The sequence below is a fragment of the Argiope bruennichi genome, chromosome 4, assembly GCF_947563725.1.
Source record: "Argiope bruennichi chromosome 4, qqArgBrue1.1, whole genome shotgun sequence".
NCBI classification, from domain to species: Eukaryota; Metazoa; Arthropoda; class Arachnida; order Araneae; family Araneidae; genus Argiope; species Argiope bruennichi.
Genome location: NC_079154.1, coordinates 69,339,962 through 69,359,521, shown reverse-complemented (window position 1 = coordinate 69,359,521; position 19,560 = coordinate 69,339,962). Strand labels below are relative to the sequence as shown.

The window sequence follows — 19,560 nt, the reverse complement described above, 5'->3', positions numbered from 1 at the left end:
AGTATAATGCTGAATTTACTTATAGATAATATTGTAAGACCAGAAGAGCATTAAATAATTTGAATTATGGAACCAGAAGTTATTATTAAAATAAACGTAATATGTAAGTCTCCTTTTGAGTAGCAAAAAGCATTTTTTCTAAACATTCAGTTTTGGTCAAAAACCCCTAATAATTTCAGGTGTAGTATCTAATAAGTGATAAAAATTAAAATTCTGAATTCTGAAAGAAGAATTTTATTATTAATGGAATTTTTATTTAGTAAGAAGATAATTTTCACTAAGAAGAATTAAGAATTTTTGTTCAGCAAATTTAAGAGATAGGTTTAAATTAAATTTCCCTAAAATTTAAAATGTTTACTTTCAAACAAACTTAGAAATAATAATTTTATAGTTTTGACTTTTATTTTGTGAATATATACAAAACCTTTTTCAATGCTGTAAACAATATTTGTTTTCAATAACAGACAATATTTGCTGCAATTTTTAAATTTTTCAAAATATATAATTCTGTTATAATATCTTCAAATATTAATCTTCAGGTTTACAGAAGATAAAAGAAATTGAGAAACATCTACATAAAGAATATAAAAATAAATATTTAAAATAATACTCAGAAATATTATGTTTCATTTATGTAAAAAAGAAAGTAAGTAAGAGGTAGAAACCACATAGGACGAATAAAACTTTGATAATGTGTTATAGGTTATCTAGTCAGCAAATTTCAAATTATTTTAAGCTTTAATTTAACATTCATTAACTGATAAAACATTCATTAATTTCTATCTTTTTAGAAATGAAGTTTTGGAGGAAGATCCCGATAACCCAGATACCTTTACTCACATTAGCTGGAAGCTAGCTGTTTGTCTGCTGATTACGTGGACGTTAGTCTATATCTCAGTGGTTCAAGGTACAGATTCACTTGGAAAGGTAACATTATATCCAGTTATTCGCATGTATGTAGGTAGAAAATCGAGATTATCGAATTACAATATTCTTGATACTAACTGTCAGTATAATTTTTTTATTTAAGATACCATTCATCTCCTGTAGTATATATTATTACACATACCCTCAGTCATTTGCTTCTAATCAAATGTTACTTTATGTGAAATTGTTAAATAAAATGGCTGATTATATAGTTAATATGAAAATATTAAATCAATTTGACATAATTTCCGCAATAACGCAGTAACACTATCTGAAAATACAATATTCTACTATCAAATGGCAAAACTTACGAACAATTTCCATATTAATAGGTTCGACGTGCTCCAGGCAATTATGAATTAAAGATACAAACAAGTTAAATGAGATTAACATATAATTAGTTAAAAATAAATTTAATTTATTTATATGCTTATAAATCAGGTGTCTAACACAAGTATCTAATTAAACAGCAAACACACATAAATATCCTTTCGAGCTCCCAAATGAGTAAATTAGCCAAATGAGAAATCATTTATGACAAACATTTAAATTTCACTAACATCAAATTTGAGCCTAGACATTACTAATGTTGCCTCAGCAAAACATACCAATTTATAGTAAGAAATTGTAATACAGTCATATGGAATTTTACCTTAAAACTTATTTTTATTTTTTACACCCTCTGAATATATTTAATATATTGCCGAACTTCTTGATAATGTTTAAAAAAGTCTTTTACCCATTTATACTTATTTTTTAAAGTCAATTGCACGTCAAGTCAATTAATTAAAGTCAAATCTATCTATTTATCTATCCAAAATTAATTAAAGTCAATTAATCGCTAAATTTCAATCAGTAGATATTCCTCTGTGTATATTTCCAATATAGTAAATTACATAATTTTAGAAAGCTAAATTACAAAGTTTACTATATTTTAAAAAATGACCCTAATCGATTTTACATAGATTTCACAAAATTTTACCCCGTTTTTTAGTAACTTTGTAATTTACCAATATTAAGGGTAAAAGGTTGTCCAACATTGTATTGAGCGGAAGGTTACAATAATTTGGGGACTCAGTGTATATTTTCTTCACTTAATGAAGTATTCAAGAAGAAATACTACGTTTAGTAAACTTCTCTTTTAAAGAATGGTTCATCTATTTATCCTTTTCTAACAAACAAGACAAAATATAGAGTCTTTTTGTTATTATATCATTTTAAAATTCTCATTTAATATATATATATATATTCATTTTCAGATGGCTTATTTCACAGCAATATTTCCGTATGTTGTCCTGACTGCCTTACTCATCGTTGCTTTGCAAGAAGAAGGATCACTCGAAGGCATCAAATTCTTCTTCAAACCGGAGCTCAGCAAACTCAAAGAAATCACGGTTGGAAATTTTGAGTCATTACTGTAGAATTATTTCTAATGAAAATGAGTTAAACATTTAATTACCTTATTTAAAATTTTCTTTGTGAAGGGCATTTAGTCTACACATTGCAGATTTTGGAAACTTCAATACTTAATTTAAGCATTCGAAAAAATGCCATCAACCCAGATTATCTTAAATTCGCAGAACTCTTAAAGATTATTAACTTTGTGATGTAAAAGGAAAATTCGAAAGAATATATTCTAAATAAATAATCATATGTTATGAATTCTAGATACTGCACTCAAATAGAATCGAATTTAAAAATATGAATAAATCCAGAAAATTTGAAAACCGTAAATATAAAAATATGTAAAGTTTTCAGTCTTAATTAGGAAGGAAATCCAAATTTTTCAGTTTCGGTAAATACAAGCACCGGAAATGTTCAGGTTTTGTATCCATGGGTTGTAAAAATACGTCTTACAAAAAAAAAAACTACTTTGAAGGAAAAGTAAAATATTTATTTACGTTTTCGAATTTTTCGAAAACTTTAAATAATTTTTTTATTTGTTATGCTGAAATAATAATAAGGTTAGTTCATATGCCAACACAAAATATTTTTCTGAGTCAAAACGATATTTACTCATCAATCATTTGTAATATGTCAAGAATTTTTTTGATTGTCTATTAGCCCACTTTCTAAAAAGCCGTTAAGCATTAAATTCTTAAGGTTTTATAAAAAAAGTTCATGAATTCATCAACCCTTGATTTTTTTTCTCCTTGTATATGATAATATCAGAGTAATGTAAAAGATTGAATAAAATAAAAATACATAAATTTAAGATACAATTCTGTTTTTGTATGGATAGAGGGCAATTTATACAATGAAAAGATTTCTTCTTTGCTGAATTTTATTTATTGTGTGAGACAATGTTTGAACTAAAGAAATCTCTAACATGAAACTAAAATTAACTTATTTTTAATTATTCAAGTAAAAGCTATTTTTAAATTTATAAAAAGGAGTCAAAACAGTTTCAGATTATAATAACTGCAACGATTGGCAGTTTATTAAGTGAAAACTGTATAGTTCATATTTATTTCTTTCACATATTATGCTATTATAATTATATTTGATACCATCCTTTGCAGGTGTGGTACAGAGCTTGTGAACAATCTTTTTTCTCTCTAGCTATTGGCTATGGAAATATTGTCATGATTGCAAGTTACAATAAGTTCACAAATAATGTCTATAGGTAAGTATGAAAGGGTGATATGAATGCCCTAAAAGCAAAAGATAATGTAATTCAACTCTTCATGGTTTATTTGAAAAGTAATATTATAAAAGAAGTATTAAATAAAATTAAAAATCACACAGAAATTAAAGCGTATATGTACAAAAATAGATTTTTAGAAACTGGTTCTCAGGTTATTTAATTTTATAGTTATAGCAAATATCAATATTCAAAGATCGTAAATTATAAAACGGGTCTCCTGGCCCTATCTGGGCATACAGAGTAATTTTAATGACCACCTTTGTGATAGCAGAGGCGATGATGGAAAATTCTAACGCTCATGACTGGCCATGGACCAAAGCCTCCCACGGGAGGTATGTTCCTGAGGTCCATTGGTGGTAACTCAAACCCCTCCCTTTTCTATTCTCTTCCGGACAGTGATATCCTCACTACTTTTATAGAAAATTTTCTTCCATATGATTGTAATGCAATTCAAACGATTAATTGATAATTTGTTAAAATCGCAATTAATATTTTTCCATGTAAAAAAACAGTTCATACCCAGTTCTGATTTGGTTTTCCTTATTAACCATATAGATTTAAATTTGAAATAACGAGGTAATCAGATTCAGAACTTGATCAAATTTTTAATTCATTTTCTCATCTACGATGGAAAAATTAACCTATAATTTGATTGATGGTCCCTAAGTTGAGTCTTCATTTCATTCATTTTAAGTATTAGAACAATATAATCTAACTGTGTGAAGATCGAAACATTCTAGTGCTGGTGCGGTGTGGAAATTAAGGAGTGTTCTAAGAAATCGTCAATTTCATATGTCCCTAACTCCAAATATGCGTATCCATTCCATTAGATGTTAGTTAAAGTTCTATACTAATCTTCATCATATCTAGTAAATGAGTACATGTTTTCTAAAATTCATTTAAAGTGCAATGTATATCTTTAATACCATTAAATTAATTATCTTGTCAAATATATTTCTATAATATCTCAATGTGAAATGGTTATAGTTTATCAAATAATTTATCTACAAGAAATATCGACGCCGGATTGCTCGCTGAGAAGAATTATGAATACTTTTAAGGAAAAAAATATATATATATATATTTTCCCCCAAAATAAAACGAATTTTTAAGTATTAATTTGAATTAATGATATTTAATTCATCATTCAAGAATTCTCATTTGAAAAGGGAAATATATCAATGGATCGTTTGAAATATGCAAGCAGTAAATATATATAAAGGACTAAGTCAGTAAACAGATTTTGAATAGTCCAATGAGTCGAAAATAGCATCAAATACTTCATGAAAAAAACAATTTTATTGCATATATTGTATTTTAGATTCATTGCTATTTTGCAATCTTCTTCAAGCGTATTTTAATCTCTTCGACAGGGATGCGATCATCATCAGTCTTTTGGATACATTCACAAATGTATTGGCAGGCAGTGTCATTTTTGCAGTTCTTGGGACTTTGGCTTTCCAAAAAGATCTTCCCATTGATAAGGTTGTAAATCATCAAGGTAATAAAATTATGTACATTGACATCGGAAGAAAATTATACAATATTTCAATGCGATTCTCTTTGAGTTGTTAAAATTTTGCAGCAGTTTTGTATTTCCATGAACCTTTAACATTTTGTATCGGTAAATGAAAGATTTCGCAATTTTCTTTCACAGATCTTGGATTGGCATTCATAATTTATCCTCAAGCTTTAGCAGATATCAAAATTGTTCCGCAGCTGTGGTCCACACTATTCTTTGTAATGCTTTTTACTCTGGGCATTGGAAGTTCAGTAAGTTTCATATTTTTATGTAGTTTGATATACTTAAGAAGCCATTTATTTACATTACATTTCAGAAAGCTGTAAAAGAATAAAAAAATGAATAAAAATTTTTAGCTTAATATATTTTAAAATTTCGCATGAAGGATTATAATTAATTTTGACAGAATATCAAACATTATTTACATATCTTTTATTAGTGTTTCAACAATATGACAGTTAAATTAGAGAAATGTATTTTAAATTGGGAGAAGAAAACATCTTAAGTAATATATATATATATATAATTATGAGCCAATATTCCTGTTTATAATAAGTATGAGATTTAGTAATTTCTAACTTCCAGGTTTACTTTAAAATGTTTGAGGCAAAATCTGTAATATATAGGGTGATCGGTGAAGTCCTTTTAAGCCCTTGAAAACGGCGTCTCTTTTAACGAGGAAAATAATATGCCATAATAAAGTGACTATGCTGCATGTATGAAGAAAACGCATTATGTGACAGCGCCCTTAGCGGCGAAACAACAAAGTTATAAAAATAACTCCGAATATAAAAGATATCGGCAAAAAGTTTATTTAAAAATTTACCATAGTAAAACCACAGGAAGAAGTTTTATGGAGTTATCTATTAAACTGGATGAGATATTTACAATAAAATTAGAAACTTTCAGCGACTTTGTAAAATAATTCATAGTAGATTTAAAAAAATATACTCTCTAGTTATCTCCCTCCCAATGCGTTTTTCAATTTTTTTATTACTATTTTTTTTTCTTTCTTCGTTGCTTTACTCGGGAAAACTGTATCTTTGGAGAATACATTTTGCAATTTAGGACAAACTCTTTTTCAAGGCACAGAAAATTCATAATTTTAATCACAAAAATCTCCATCAATTTTACAGACAACTCTATGGAGCTTTTCCCTGTGTTTTCATTATAATACAGCTTACTTTTTCCAGATGGACTTTTTGGATTTCCGCTATAGGCGTTGTAACCTGTCTTTATAAAATCAGCATAATCATTTTACTAAAGGTGCACGTTACTTTCTAGGATATATGAATCCCCGTTTTGAATTTAGGGGACTTCTAAAAAAAGGTCACCCTTTATATGAATACGCCACATCTGAACTCCGTCAGTCTGTTTTCAAGTTATCGAATTACATACTTATGTCTCAATTAGGGTCGGGACTCATTGTAACGTCATCATATTGTTTGGCGCGTTGGTTTCTATATTATCGTTTTATTATGTTGTTGTCATTATTTTTATTATCATATTTCGTATGTTGACATTTAGTGTTTTGATTATTTTATCCCCTTATTCATAAAATACCGTTTTATAAACTTTTATTGAAAGTAAAATAAAATGTGACTTTTTTTTATCTATCCAGATGTCACAAATTGAGACGATACTGACTGTCATCAAAGACAAATTCCCGAATTTGCGAGAAAGAAAAGGCTACCTCGCTCTCGGAGTTTCTGTGCTGTTCTTTTCGCTTGGATTACCTCTTACCACGAACGTAAGTATGCTTGAATTACAATGGATTCTATAGTGACACAATAGTAAGCCTTTACTGTACATTTAGAAGCAATGAATGCAATTTCTATAATGGGCATTTCAATGAATATATACCGAGTATGATGAAATGCGAATTCTCACTGTATTCATTTTACTATATATTTAATTAATAATTCATTTTAAGCATTAAATCTCCAATAATGCATGCTCTTGCAGGTTGGTCAGCATATCTTGGTTTTGTTAAATAATTATGGAGTCGGAGCTGCCGTGTACGTCTACGCAACCTTGACTGTCATAGGAATTACGTGGATATACGGTAATGCTTTTTGGGTACTCTTTGAAATCAGAAGTTGCAGTAAAACTAAATCAGTAAACAATACAAGTAGCATTGTTTCGAGTTTTAAAAATTAACTTTAATATAAAGTGTATTTAATATTTATTTCAATCCAATCATTTGTTGTATTAATAACTGATGATGGCAATACATAGATCTATGAATTATTTTCGATTACACAGATTATTTTAAGCTATATTATTTTCTTTTTAACATATTTCTATTTTATTACATTTCGTCTAAATCTTTTCTTTTGCAATTGAAGTGTGGTTTTAAACAAATTAAAAGTAATTTGAGAAGCAAGAAATAAAAACCTTTGTTAGTTTCACTTTGTGCAAATTAAGATTTTTTGTTAGAATTCAAATAATAAATTGATGATCCTAATAACCCAAAGCAAAAGCATTTTAATCAAAATATTGTTTTTAAGAACCTCTAACGATCAAATCCTTCATCAATCAAACATATAGCCAGCTTTCTTCATTTTCATATTAATACTTAAGACAATATTGAAGAATGTATGGATTTGTATATAGAAATATATAAATCTACAGATAAAGAATATACCATCTCTTTATGATAATAGTAAGCTTTATTATATTTCAGACATTTTGTCTTTAACATAAGCCATTTTTAAGGCAATTGAATGACGTTATCGAATTCGGAAAAATCAGCTCATTAAATCTCAGTATTCATTCAGAAATTAAATCAAACTTAATTTGGCGCGTAGACGATATTTCAAGAAAGCGAAGATCGATCGTAGTTGCTGGAAAGTAAATTGACGTAAAAAAGTGGATTAGACTAATGTATAAAAAGATCGATAATAGAGAAGTAAATTGGGGGAATGAATAGTGGATTTCGTATCATGATTATATTGTAAAAAATCTAAACTAATTATCTTTCTCAAATTTATTTTTGGAAGCTGTATTATACTGTGTACAACGCCATAAATTTTGGAAACTCATAACAACAGTTTATCTTTTCCACTTCGCCAATTGAAAGTATGCCTGAAATGTTTTTGTTTTTTCAAATCGCTAAAATACTCTTTGAAATTATAGTAAGAATACTAATAAAAGAAATTTAACTACTTAATTTAGAAAAGTTTTTCATTCGGATTTTCTATAGTTGTAATTTTCTTTTTAATTTCTCTAACCTTCTAAATCGTCACTAAAATTAATCTGAAAATATGTCTTATATAAGAAGGAATTGAACGATATTGTTCCCTTCTAAATCAAGAAATATGCTCAAAAGTATATTTTTATATTCTTTTTAAAAGCGGTATAAAACTTTCTTAGATAAGACGAATTCTTTTTGCTCTATATTCCACTGGCCGAATAAATGGAATAATTCGCGTGACAATTCTATTCGAAAATGTCATTCTTCTGAAATAAAATTTTTGTAATTGTAAGGATTTTTTTAAAAAAATAAATATTATTTGAATTCCCGTTTGAGCGAAAATTAAAATATAGTTCATATTACCGATGGTTTTTACTAAATTTTTCTGCTTGAAAATTGCATCTACCCAGTACATACTGAATGGCCATAACATTATTCAGCTTTGAAATATTAATATTGTTGAACGCATTCTTGTTTTGATGATAACCAATATTCTTCTAAGCAAGGATTCTAATTATTCTACTACAACAGAATTCTACTACAAGGATTCTACAATATTCTCCTAAGCAAGGATTCTAATTATTCTACTACAACAGAATTCTACTACAAGGATTCTGCAATATTCTCCTAAGCAAGGATTCTAGTTATTAAAACCAATATTGAGGAATACTAATTCATGCTAGCAAAATGGCAGCTCTTCATATCATCAGATTGGATGCTTATATTTCAGAAAAGCGAATAGATCTTCCTAAGTCACACTACATTGTATCATAAACTCGTATCTTTTCATCAATATGATGAGTAAGAAATCCAGACAATCAAACTTCGGAACAAATATTCAGACATCAAATGTTCTGTATTATTGTTCTATAGTCTATAAAAATAACATTTTTCGATTTCAAAGCGAAATCAAATTCATCGCTATTGATTATTGGTTATTGAAAAAATACGTTATTAAATCCGCTTTGTAGAGATTGCGAATATGCTTTGTAAGGTTATTTAATTACTTTGGATTACCATTTGTTGTGTTGCAACTTTTCTGTTACTGCATACAGTACCATTAGTTACTTAATACTATTTTCATTCACAAGAGATTTCTATCCATTATTACGACAAGATTTTTTTTTTGGCTTAATCAATATTTTTTGTTTTGAGTTAAAATTTAAGAGAATCCGAAAAGTTTAAGTGTTACGGAGATAAATAGAACTCGTTATTATGCTTTCGCATTTATGCGGTGTTCAATGTCGCTCAGTAGTCTTGTTTATTCTCGTAAATACTCGATATGCAACACTTACTGTTTTTTCTTTCAAGGAGAAAAACTTAAACTTTGAATCCAAATTCTAAGATTTCTATTATATGAATATTTCGTCAACGCTGTTTGGTAATAAAGCATTTCAAATAAGTTAGTTCATTCAGAACTAAGTAAAATATCCAATTTTAGTATATTATGGAATTTGACGTTAATATATATTTGTAATAATATATTATAGTTATGTATGTAAAATAAGTTAATATATGATGATAATATACTTAAAATAAGTTTTTGAAACAGAAAAATATTTTACTGTAAAGAGTCGAGTATAAAATTAGTTTTTCGTGTTATTTATTTTACCATGCATAAACCTTTTCAAGATAGTTTTTTTAAAGGTTAAGTAGAAAATTATTCTTTTAAAGCAAAAATAAAGTTTATAATGTTTTTAGTATGAAGTCAAAGCGATTCAATTTCTCGGAATGAATTAGCAAGGGTGAATTATCCTACTTTAAGTAGATAATTCTTTTTCCATTGATTTTGTTTTCGAAATATCTTCAGTTCTCAACAATAAACTGATTATTTGTTTTAAATTTCTATTGCAGTTGAATTATTCTATTCAAATAAATATTGTGAAATATAATTATATGAATATTACCAAAAATAATAAAAGCCTGACATTTCCTTTTTTAACTTTTAATTAAGAATAACGAATTAAAAATTGTAACTGTTTAAATAAAAAAAAATAAAAAACTTTCCAACATCAGTTCTAAAATTTAAGAAGTAAATGATTTTTTTTAGTTATTTTAATTTTAAAAATAAAAATGCTTATGTATCACAACAATTAATTTATATAAATCACAACAATTTGTTTTGCAATTATCTCTATTCAATGAGTCTTCCATTCGATATGTTTTGTTTATAATTATGGATTTCATTCAATGAAAAGTTACTACACATGTTGAATTAAGTGCAAAATAGAAGTAAGATACTGAGCAGCTATTCATTAAGCAAAACAATTATTATTTTCATTTATAGGAATCCGAAATTTCTCAAATGATGTAAGATTTATGTTGGGATCGACACCGGGTATCTTTTGGAAGACAACATGGACATTCACAGCACCGGTCGCTCTCACAGTAAGTTTCACAGCTTACATCTCAAAAACTGATCTGATGTCTCTTTTCCGAAACTCTGTCCAAAAGAAAACTCTGAAAAACCTTGAAGCGTATTCTGACTAAAATATTTGAAAATTTTTCCTTTCACTCAAATATCTTCAGGAATTTTTTTTGAGATAACTTCAACTGATATTCCATTATTTAATTCTGCCTTTATAAATGGAAATCAGGCAAAATCGTCAAAGCTTTTAAATAAGTTTCTTTGATGTCATGTTTCATGTTTCTAAAGAGGGAATTTTTGAATGTTTACTCATATTCTGATATGTCAAAGTTTTGAAGTTCTGTACACTTGTGCATTCTTGATGTTAATACAATATTTTACTATTTTCGGAACTATTTATCAGTTAAATAATTAATTAAATTAAATTTTGATTCCATGCTAAAGTGTCACCTGATACTGAATTTGGAGAAAATTATTCCATATTATTTTGAAAAGATTCAATAATATGAATGACAATTAATTCTAACTTAAAGGGTAAAAATTAAAAATTAATTGAAGTAAAAAATCTTTACTAAACTAATAAAAACGAGTTTTTAAAGATTACTTTATTAAAGTCATTCTACAAAATATAATATAATAAATCATTCGCTTATAAATTTTTACATGAAAAATTCGCTTCTGATTTATGATACACAAAAATTAAAATCAATTGATGTGATTGTTTACTTGCTGGAATGTCAGGTTAAATCTCAATGCGAGTGATGGTGTGATACCTTCCGTTTATTAAATTGCATCTATGTATTTTCAAAAGACACTTTATCCAAGAAATCATTCTTACTTTCGCTCAATTTACAAGTTATACTAAAAATCTGTAAGTTTCTTTCTTATATAAAATTTCATTCATTATGTATGCTATAGAAACCTTTTAGTATTTGTTTAGTTAAAACATTAACGTCTCTCTTTAATTAAACAAACACGATAGCTTTTTAGTACAGGAGATGCTATTAAAATAAAATACCTGGATATTACATTATTAAGATATTTTTGAGGTTCTGCATTTGCTTTAGAAATTAGATTACCTAAGTCATTTATGGATTAAATCATGAGATTTAAAGAAATATTTGAGAGTTATGTGTCCAATACAAACCACAACAATATTTCTCATTTAGAAGAAAAGGTGTTAAACATGACATGCTAGAAAGAGTAAACCTTTAAGACACCTTTAAAAAAAAGGTTGTTTGCTTTCATTAGGAATAGTTTGAGTGCACAACGCATATGATAGCTTTCACAATTTCAAGACGCGCAGTTTAAAGATGCTGTTTTAAAATTATACAACATTTCCCAACTTTTGAATTTTTTTTTTATCTGGCATCTTGAAGTGAAGTATGGTAATTCCAGTATGGATAGGTCCGAAGAATGACATCTAAGGAAAGTGAACTTATACCTTCCTTTACGTTCAAATGAAGTATTTCTTATTAAATGATCATTTCCCATTAATCCCATTTCTCACTCGAAGTTGTAGATAGTTGGTTGCTGATTTGCTAAATTTAGATGAAACTACGTTTAAGGTGGAGTGATAGTATTTTAATCAATATTGTGATTGCTAAAATAATCTGTTAATGAATTATGCACATATCTCCATTACTAGTAACATATATATATCTTCAACTCCCGTATTTTTTCTTTTTTTTAAAATTCATATGCTCACAGGGATATTGAACGGTGATGGTATTATTGTACATTTATCATATGAACGCCAATCAACAGCACTGAAGCCCTAACAAGTATTTTAATCTGCTTGTTGTACAAAGTTTTCTTCTAAGTTTGCTTGTGTAGTTGTGTAATCAGCTTTTATATTAGAATTCTTTTATTTTGGAATTATAATTCAAACCTTTTTATGTATTGTTTTAGATAATATTCATCTACGGCAATTTACCTCAGGAAGATGGACCGAAAAATTCTTTACCTCTGTGGGCTGAAATTGCTGGATGGGTTTTAGCAGCAGCTGCTGTCTTTCAAATACCCATTTGGGGAGTATATGTCATCTATAGAAACCCAGAAAAAACGCTTATGAAGGTATTTTTCAATTTTTAAAAAAAAATATTTCGTAGAAAATAGAACGATGTTTTAAAAATCAAGAGCACTTTTAATAAAAAGGAATTCATTAAGAAAAATACTTTATATAAAAATACATTATTTTTTCTAGTGTTAAAAAGATTATCTATAGTGTTAAAAAGATTATCTATAGTGTTAAATTTATAAAAGTTCAGATTATTCTCTCCGTCAATGAGAAAATCCAATGATTGTCAAATCCAAGCTTAAGAAATAACTTAATTACCAGATACATATCTATTGAATCTTTTAATTACTCCATAATGAATTCTTACTTCTATAGACTAACTCATCAGAATACGTAATATAATTGCACAACAGACATAATTGTTTCAAACAATTACGCACATGAGATGAAAAAAAAAGTTCTTTGTTCACATTTATCAAGACAGTTTCTTTATTAAATATAATGTTTTAAACGATTACTAAATATTGCTTCAGTTTTAATAAATTTTCAAATGAAATATTACTTTAATTTTAATAAATCTTCAAATATCTATTTGTCAAATGCTTTATCATTTAAGCATTTTAAAAGGCTATTGTAGTCTTTAGAAACTAGTTGCATCATTTTTTCTACACTATAGCAGCTCATACATAATTTATATATATAACTATATATTGTCTATAACGTCATATGTCTATAACGTTCCTCAAATTTTCTTTCAACTTTATTTGCAAGAAGTCATTAACATGATTGTTTGATTTTTAAAACGGGATAAAAAAAAACATTGTGGTAGTACTTTATTAAAAATGCATAAACATGGAATACAAATAATAATAATAATTAATTTCGTGCTTTACTCACATATCACAAGAAAGGGAGGTGGGTTTGCTGTTAGAACCAAGACTTTCATACACTTTAAGAACTCCAAAAATATATTTTTAAAAATTATGCTTTTTTTGAAAAGTTGTAACCTTAAACAAAACTAGTTACCGTTGGTCGCCAAAAACTATTCCTGCTAAGGAAAAACAAAACTCTTAAGGAAAGAAGCTTAAATGATTTAAATCTTTTTAATAAAACATTAAAGAACATAACACACGAAAAACAATAATAGGACAAACAATTACTACAAATATTTACGGAAAAGTACAAATCTCGAGAGTAAACATCATGCTTCCATCTATGACTCCAGAGCACAGACTGCAGTTTTATCGAGCGGCCGCTAGGTGGCATGCTGGGAAAGTTGTTTGCTTACAAAGCATATTTTTTATAAAATTGTTAAAAGTGCCCGAGCATAAAAATCTGAATTGAAGTTCTTCTAGCTAGTAATAATGGATTTTAATGTTACATCATATAAAAAAAAATGTTCAAAAAATATTATTATTGCTGAGCCATTATAGTCGTTTGAAATGGTTTTCAATCTTCGAAAGTGTTTGTGTAATTTAATGAAGTTTCTGTTTAAGTATATTTCAGAATAAATTATGGCCGAAAAAAAGTTCTTCTTTAATAATGTTTAATTTAGCATTTAAAAAGTTGCTTTCTTGCACAACATACGAAAATAATGCACAAAAGTGTTCGTATACCGAAAAAAAAAGAATTAGAATAGTTCTTATTCAACATAATTTTCTCTCTTTACATAATTATTGTTCTATATTTTCTGCTGAGTTGTTGGCAATTCTTTGTGCGTTTCAGGACATTTCATCTGCCGATCAACGCAATTTTATTATATACACTGATAGCATGAGTGCTTTGGAAGCACTATGCTACTACGACAATCGACTGCGTTCATTTGCCTTGGAAATGCTGGGTGCTCTGCAGCTTCTCAAGAGTAGGGGATTTAATATAATTTTTAGCTTTATTCCAAGTCATGTGGGAATATATGGTATTGAAGTGGCTGATTATGCAGCAAAAACTGCTCCTTTTCTTTTATCACAATTACCATATGGCGATGCAAAGAAAGAATTAATTAGACAGCTTTTTTCTACTTGGCAGGTGACCTGATACCTGCAAATCCATAGTAAATTATATTCAATCAAACCTTCCATTGGATTCTGACCTGCCCTTCCTATACGAGTGATCGACGTCAAATTGACTCGCTCCGTATAGGACATATACGTTTCACACATAAGCACCTCATTTTTGGAGAAAGCGCACCCGTATATCCCACTTGTTATACTAATTTTACTGTCAAACATATTCTAATCGAAGGTCCTTCTTTTAATTCCCATTGTCAGAACTTTTTAAATTCCTCATCTGTTACCTTGCGTGACTTGATGGATGAAATACACCATCCAAATATTTTTAATTCCTTGAAGGCTATTTGTTTGCTTGTTTTCTTTGCTTGCTTTGTTTGTCTCATAACACATTTTCTTTGCTTGCTTTACAATTTGTTTTTTTAAACATTTTTTCCAATATTACCATGTTTATAGCACACGCTTTAGAAACTGCTATTGACCTTTCAGTTTCGATGCCCTTTGATTTTTAACTTTTAACCATATGCATGATGCAGTTTAGCCAAATATGGCTCTTGCGCCAAAAAATCCCAAAATACTATATCATACCATTTGATAAACAGACAACTTATTGACGATTTCGTAGCTTCCGTCTATTACCTTTCAAAAATTTGGACTCACATTTAATTCTTTTTGCACACATTTTTGGTTTTGGAATTTAAATTGCTTTTTAGTGTGAATGCTTAATAAAGGTGAACTTCGATAAAAAATGTTTTAAATATTTTCCTCTTCTTATTTAGAAACTCCGAAGCAGCTTTAAAGCTACAAAAGATTGGGGTCCAAGTGATCCAGATGACAAGAAAAGGTGGCTGGAAATGAAACGATCCCCTGAAGAATACAAAGAACAACAGAGGGACGTTATGTTCGTGTCCGCAGTATATAATGAATCTTTTGAAGGAGATGTATTTTGAAGAAAGAAGTCGAAAACCAATATTTCATTATTTGTATATATTGTAAAAAACACGAAATGTAATTTTTAGACATCATTTACACATTTATCACTCACTCAGTGTTATTTAAAATATGGTTGATCATTCTTTAAATGAAATCGACTTGTATGAAGCATTTCAACGAAAGAAAATCGTTGCAAAACAAAACTAATCGACTTACTATACAAATGAATTTATTGTTATATAAATAATAATTCTTAGAGAAATTTATTTTTTGTTCAATATTATACAAATGCATTTGTTCTTCCTACCAATAATAAAAAAAAATATCTGCGCATCTCTTATTAGGTTTACAATCATATTATTTAATGTAAGCACATTTTTGAGGCTTTATTTAAATAGGTTTTGTCTTTAGATTTTTATGAAATATTTTATAGGTACTATAATTAAGTAAGAAATTCTAACGTTAATTTGTATTCGAAAAAACAATATTAAAGTAATGCTTCCTAAAATTAAATAATCAAATAAAGCCTTTTATGTAATTTTATAAACGGTTTCCGGGATAGATATTGGAAACGTATAATCGTATTGGGAGGCATGCAGATAATTTTAAAACATATTTCCTTTGTATTAGTGTATAAATCAAGCAATGAAATAAGGTATGAGGAATTGAAAAGTAGTAGCATTTTGTTGTTATAATCATACATAACGAAATTTTTCTGATCCCTGTGGTAACTGTTGATAATTTTTCTGTTGATAATTAACTGTTTCTAAAATATGTGAACAATAATATTTTACCATACTAGATAGAAATATCCGAATTTCTTTTCTGGGGAAAAGTTATAATAAAAGTTACAATAATAATGAGTTGTTATAATAATTTGTTTTTTCCCATTGCTTTTTGACATTTCTTTTTTCCGAGCGAAGTTTTTTCATGACAATAAAATTGTGGTAATCATGTGAACTATTTATAGACCCAAGTGCATTTTTACTTCATAAAAATGAAATATAATTAAGTATAGATACATTTAAAGTTTTTAAAAATATGTCTTAATTGAAATGCCTCTCTTTATTATTTTTACCCACTTTGTTTCAATTAGAATGAGTTAAAAGATTTCATTTGAATTCGAATGGTATAGCATCGATATTGTACCAAAAATGCATATAAATGTCTTATAATTTCCATTGTTTTCTATCAACCAAAATGTCTTGAAATTATCTATGTAACTCAAAATATTTGTTAACTGTAAGAATGATTTTTATTCCTATTTTTACTCATCATAATTCAAATAATTAAAAAAATGCTTTATTAAGTTTATCCTAATAACAAAAGGAATTTCAATAAGAAAAAGTTAAATAAAGAAATGAACTCATTAATTTTGAAAATAAATATTTAATTCCCTAAGAAATTATTAATTAAAAGCATTAATAAACTATAAAAATAGCTCAATTCAAATGGATTATTTTTGTATTTTTTTAAATATAATATATCGTACTAGCTTTATTTCTAAAATCATGATTCCAAATAAAGTATTCACAGAGGATACTCACTTTAATCGTGGTCCAATAGCGAATATCTACTTCTCTTGAGGTAGGCAATATTTCATACTGTAAAAATGGTGTAAAGACGTTTGGCTTAATGGCGTTTAGGCGTTTATATTTTAAATTTTTGAGATAGTAAATATGTTAAAAATATTACAAAGTCCAAATTTTTATAAATTCTCCTGATTATACTATCCATATTTAATAAAAAAATTCTCGATTCATTAACATAATAAATAAAAATGTTTCACTAAGATATGAAGCCTTTAATTTCATTATTTTAAGCCAATCAACGATCGTCTTGAGCAAGTGATTTGCTTTGATTAGTAGGCGGCCATTGAAATGGTCTTAACCCATTCAAAGTTGTGATATTTAACCTTCCATAACTCTTCAGACTCGATATCATACTTTCTCCATTGAAAAATGGAACTTTTTTTGTTAAAACTTTTGGCTCATCAAAATTATTTTACGAGATAGGATTAATGGATCTGACCTTACAAATTAGTGATATTACAAAATTCTAACTTGTAATTTTTTCATTTATTCAAATAAAGGACATAAAATATGAATCTCTTTGTTATTTGCAACATCTGCCAACTATAAACATATGCTTATCTCGAAAGGTTTATAAATTAGCATTGAACAATGATTAGAGAGGCATTATTTATAAACATATAAATTCTTATACCTTTTAGTAATGCTATGAAATTAGACATTTCGTTAAACAAACTAACTTCCAGAAATAAAAAAAAGAAGTTTTTATTAACTTTGATGAAGATGGGGAAAAAATCCCTTTTCGAACTTTTATTCCTCGAGAAAACTGTGAAGCAATAATAATGATGTTGAAAATTTAACTGTTTCTTATATTATCTGTATCCTTTCGTATTTCTAAGAGCAACAAAAATAAATATACAGAAGAGTTTATTCAGACACTTAAATGAATACAGACACACCAACAATAAAACGAACGGGATATTTACATATTTACTCAAAAGACAAATCTCACGTTAAGTGCAAAAGAGTAGACATTTTTTTTGTTGCAGAAAAACCAAAAAAGGATTAAATCAGAGTGTACAGGAGCGTTATTGTCATCCCAGGCCTTACAGCAACCTCATTTCTGCTTGGTAAACAAATGCTGTCATAAATAACCTGAAATAAAAGATTTAAGAAAATAATGAGACGTGGCACTGCATAATTATACATTATTCTCTTCTATATAAATTGAAATCTACAGGAAACGGTTTGTTGGTTATTTTATATTTGATTTTTGAGCAAATTTTTTGAAATTTTATATGTTTTTAACTTTTGATGGAAATTTCACATATTCAACTACTGCGATTTTAATTCATCTAATACCTTATCTTATTTCGTTCTAATTTTCTACTAGGGAATAGCTCATGATCTCTTATTGAATCTATCAGTTATTCTTTTCATATTTTATTATTTTAACTATAAATAATTATACAACTTTTCATTCAAAAGTATTAATCCCAAAGAAAAAAAAGTATTAATCAAAGATTAATAAAATGTTGGATATTAACAACTTTTTGAAATTCACACTGAAAGGAAAATCAAAGGTTTTGAAAAACCTCGTTCGTGATGCTTTCGCCGTTTTTTTAATTTGCCTACCTTGGTATGTTTAATGAATATTGCTGTCAATAATTGTCAGAACACACAAAATTATTTATTATATAATTAGTTTAATAACATAGGATGTATTTATTTATTCTTTCATAAGGATGTTACTGCCTTTATATTCAAGAAAAAGAAGAAAATTGTTAATATTCGTGCATTTTAAGCCGATATGCAGTGGATAGATTGTTAAGAGAAAAGACAAGCCTGCATTTTATCTTGTGTGCAGATAAAATCCAATAACTGCATGCGGTGAAAGATACTTCGGTAATTTTTCCCGAGAGACCATATATTTAAGATAATGCAAAATAAGTTGATCATGATTGTTTATTTATTCAATGTGACAGAATGATTCTTCTAAAATTTAATAATCTTTCGATGCATGAGTAAAAAAAAAATTCTGCTTGTGTTGACATTTTCCATAGTGAAAGTTTACATAAGAAAAAAAAAGAATTCTGTCGATTTTGTCGGAGTCAATTTTGGATGAAAGGATATTAAACCGGAGCGACATTTCGTGTATAATAAATTTTTCTAGATGGTATATTTTTGAATCAGTAACTTTAGATGATGTACTCTGAAGTCGATTTTTTGAACGGATCCTAAAAACAAATAAAAGGTGGTTTTTAAAGGGAAGGAACTGGTATTGAAAAAAAAACGATCCTTTTTTGACAGCTGAAACTATTTAAACTATTTATTTTTAAAAATGTATTAAAATTCAAGCATCGTCAGAAACGAGTAAAAAAATGTCTACATAAGATGTTAGAAATTTTG

The 19,560-nt window shown here is 27.7% G+C and overlaps 2 protein-coding genes across 3 annotated transcripts in view; one reads left to right on the top strand and one right to left on the bottom strand.

Annotated features, from left to right (window-relative positions):
* LOC129967090 (sodium-dependent nutrient amino acid transporter 1-like) overlaps positions 1-17,703 on the top strand; it is a 47,881-nt gene extending 30,178 nt beyond the window's left edge. The window contains exons 7-16 of the mRNA XM_056081758.1: positions 792-927; positions 2,187-2,321; positions 3,450-3,553; positions 4,948-5,075; positions 5,232-5,347; positions 6,718-6,846; positions 7,062-7,161; positions 10,580-10,680; positions 12,572-12,736; positions 15,466-17,703. Of these exons, the coding sequence (XP_055937733.1) occupies positions 792-927; positions 2,187-2,321; positions 3,450-3,553; positions 4,948-5,075; positions 5,232-5,347; positions 6,718-6,846; positions 7,062-7,161; positions 10,580-10,680; positions 12,572-12,736; positions 15,466-15,636 (1,285 nt within the window). The 3' untranslated portion in view covers positions 15,637-17,703. The remainder of the gene's footprint in view (positions 1-791; positions 928-2,186; positions 2,322-3,449; positions 3,554-4,947; positions 5,076-5,231; positions 5,348-6,717; positions 6,847-7,061; positions 7,162-10,579; positions 10,681-12,571; positions 12,737-15,465) is intronic.
* Positions 17,704-18,111: 408 nt separating this feature from the next.
* The window catches only part of LOC129966995 (uncharacterized), a 52,809-nt gene continuing 51,360 nt past the window's right edge, over positions 18,112-19,560 (bottom strand). For both annotated transcript variants that reach the window (XM_056081620.1, XM_056081621.1), the window contains exon 5: positions 18,112-18,306. In XM_056081620.1, coding sequence (XP_055937595.1) covers positions 18,217-18,306 — 90 coding nt within the window. In that variant the 3' untranslated portion in view covers positions 18,112-18,216. The remainder of the gene's footprint in view (positions 18,307-19,560) is intronic.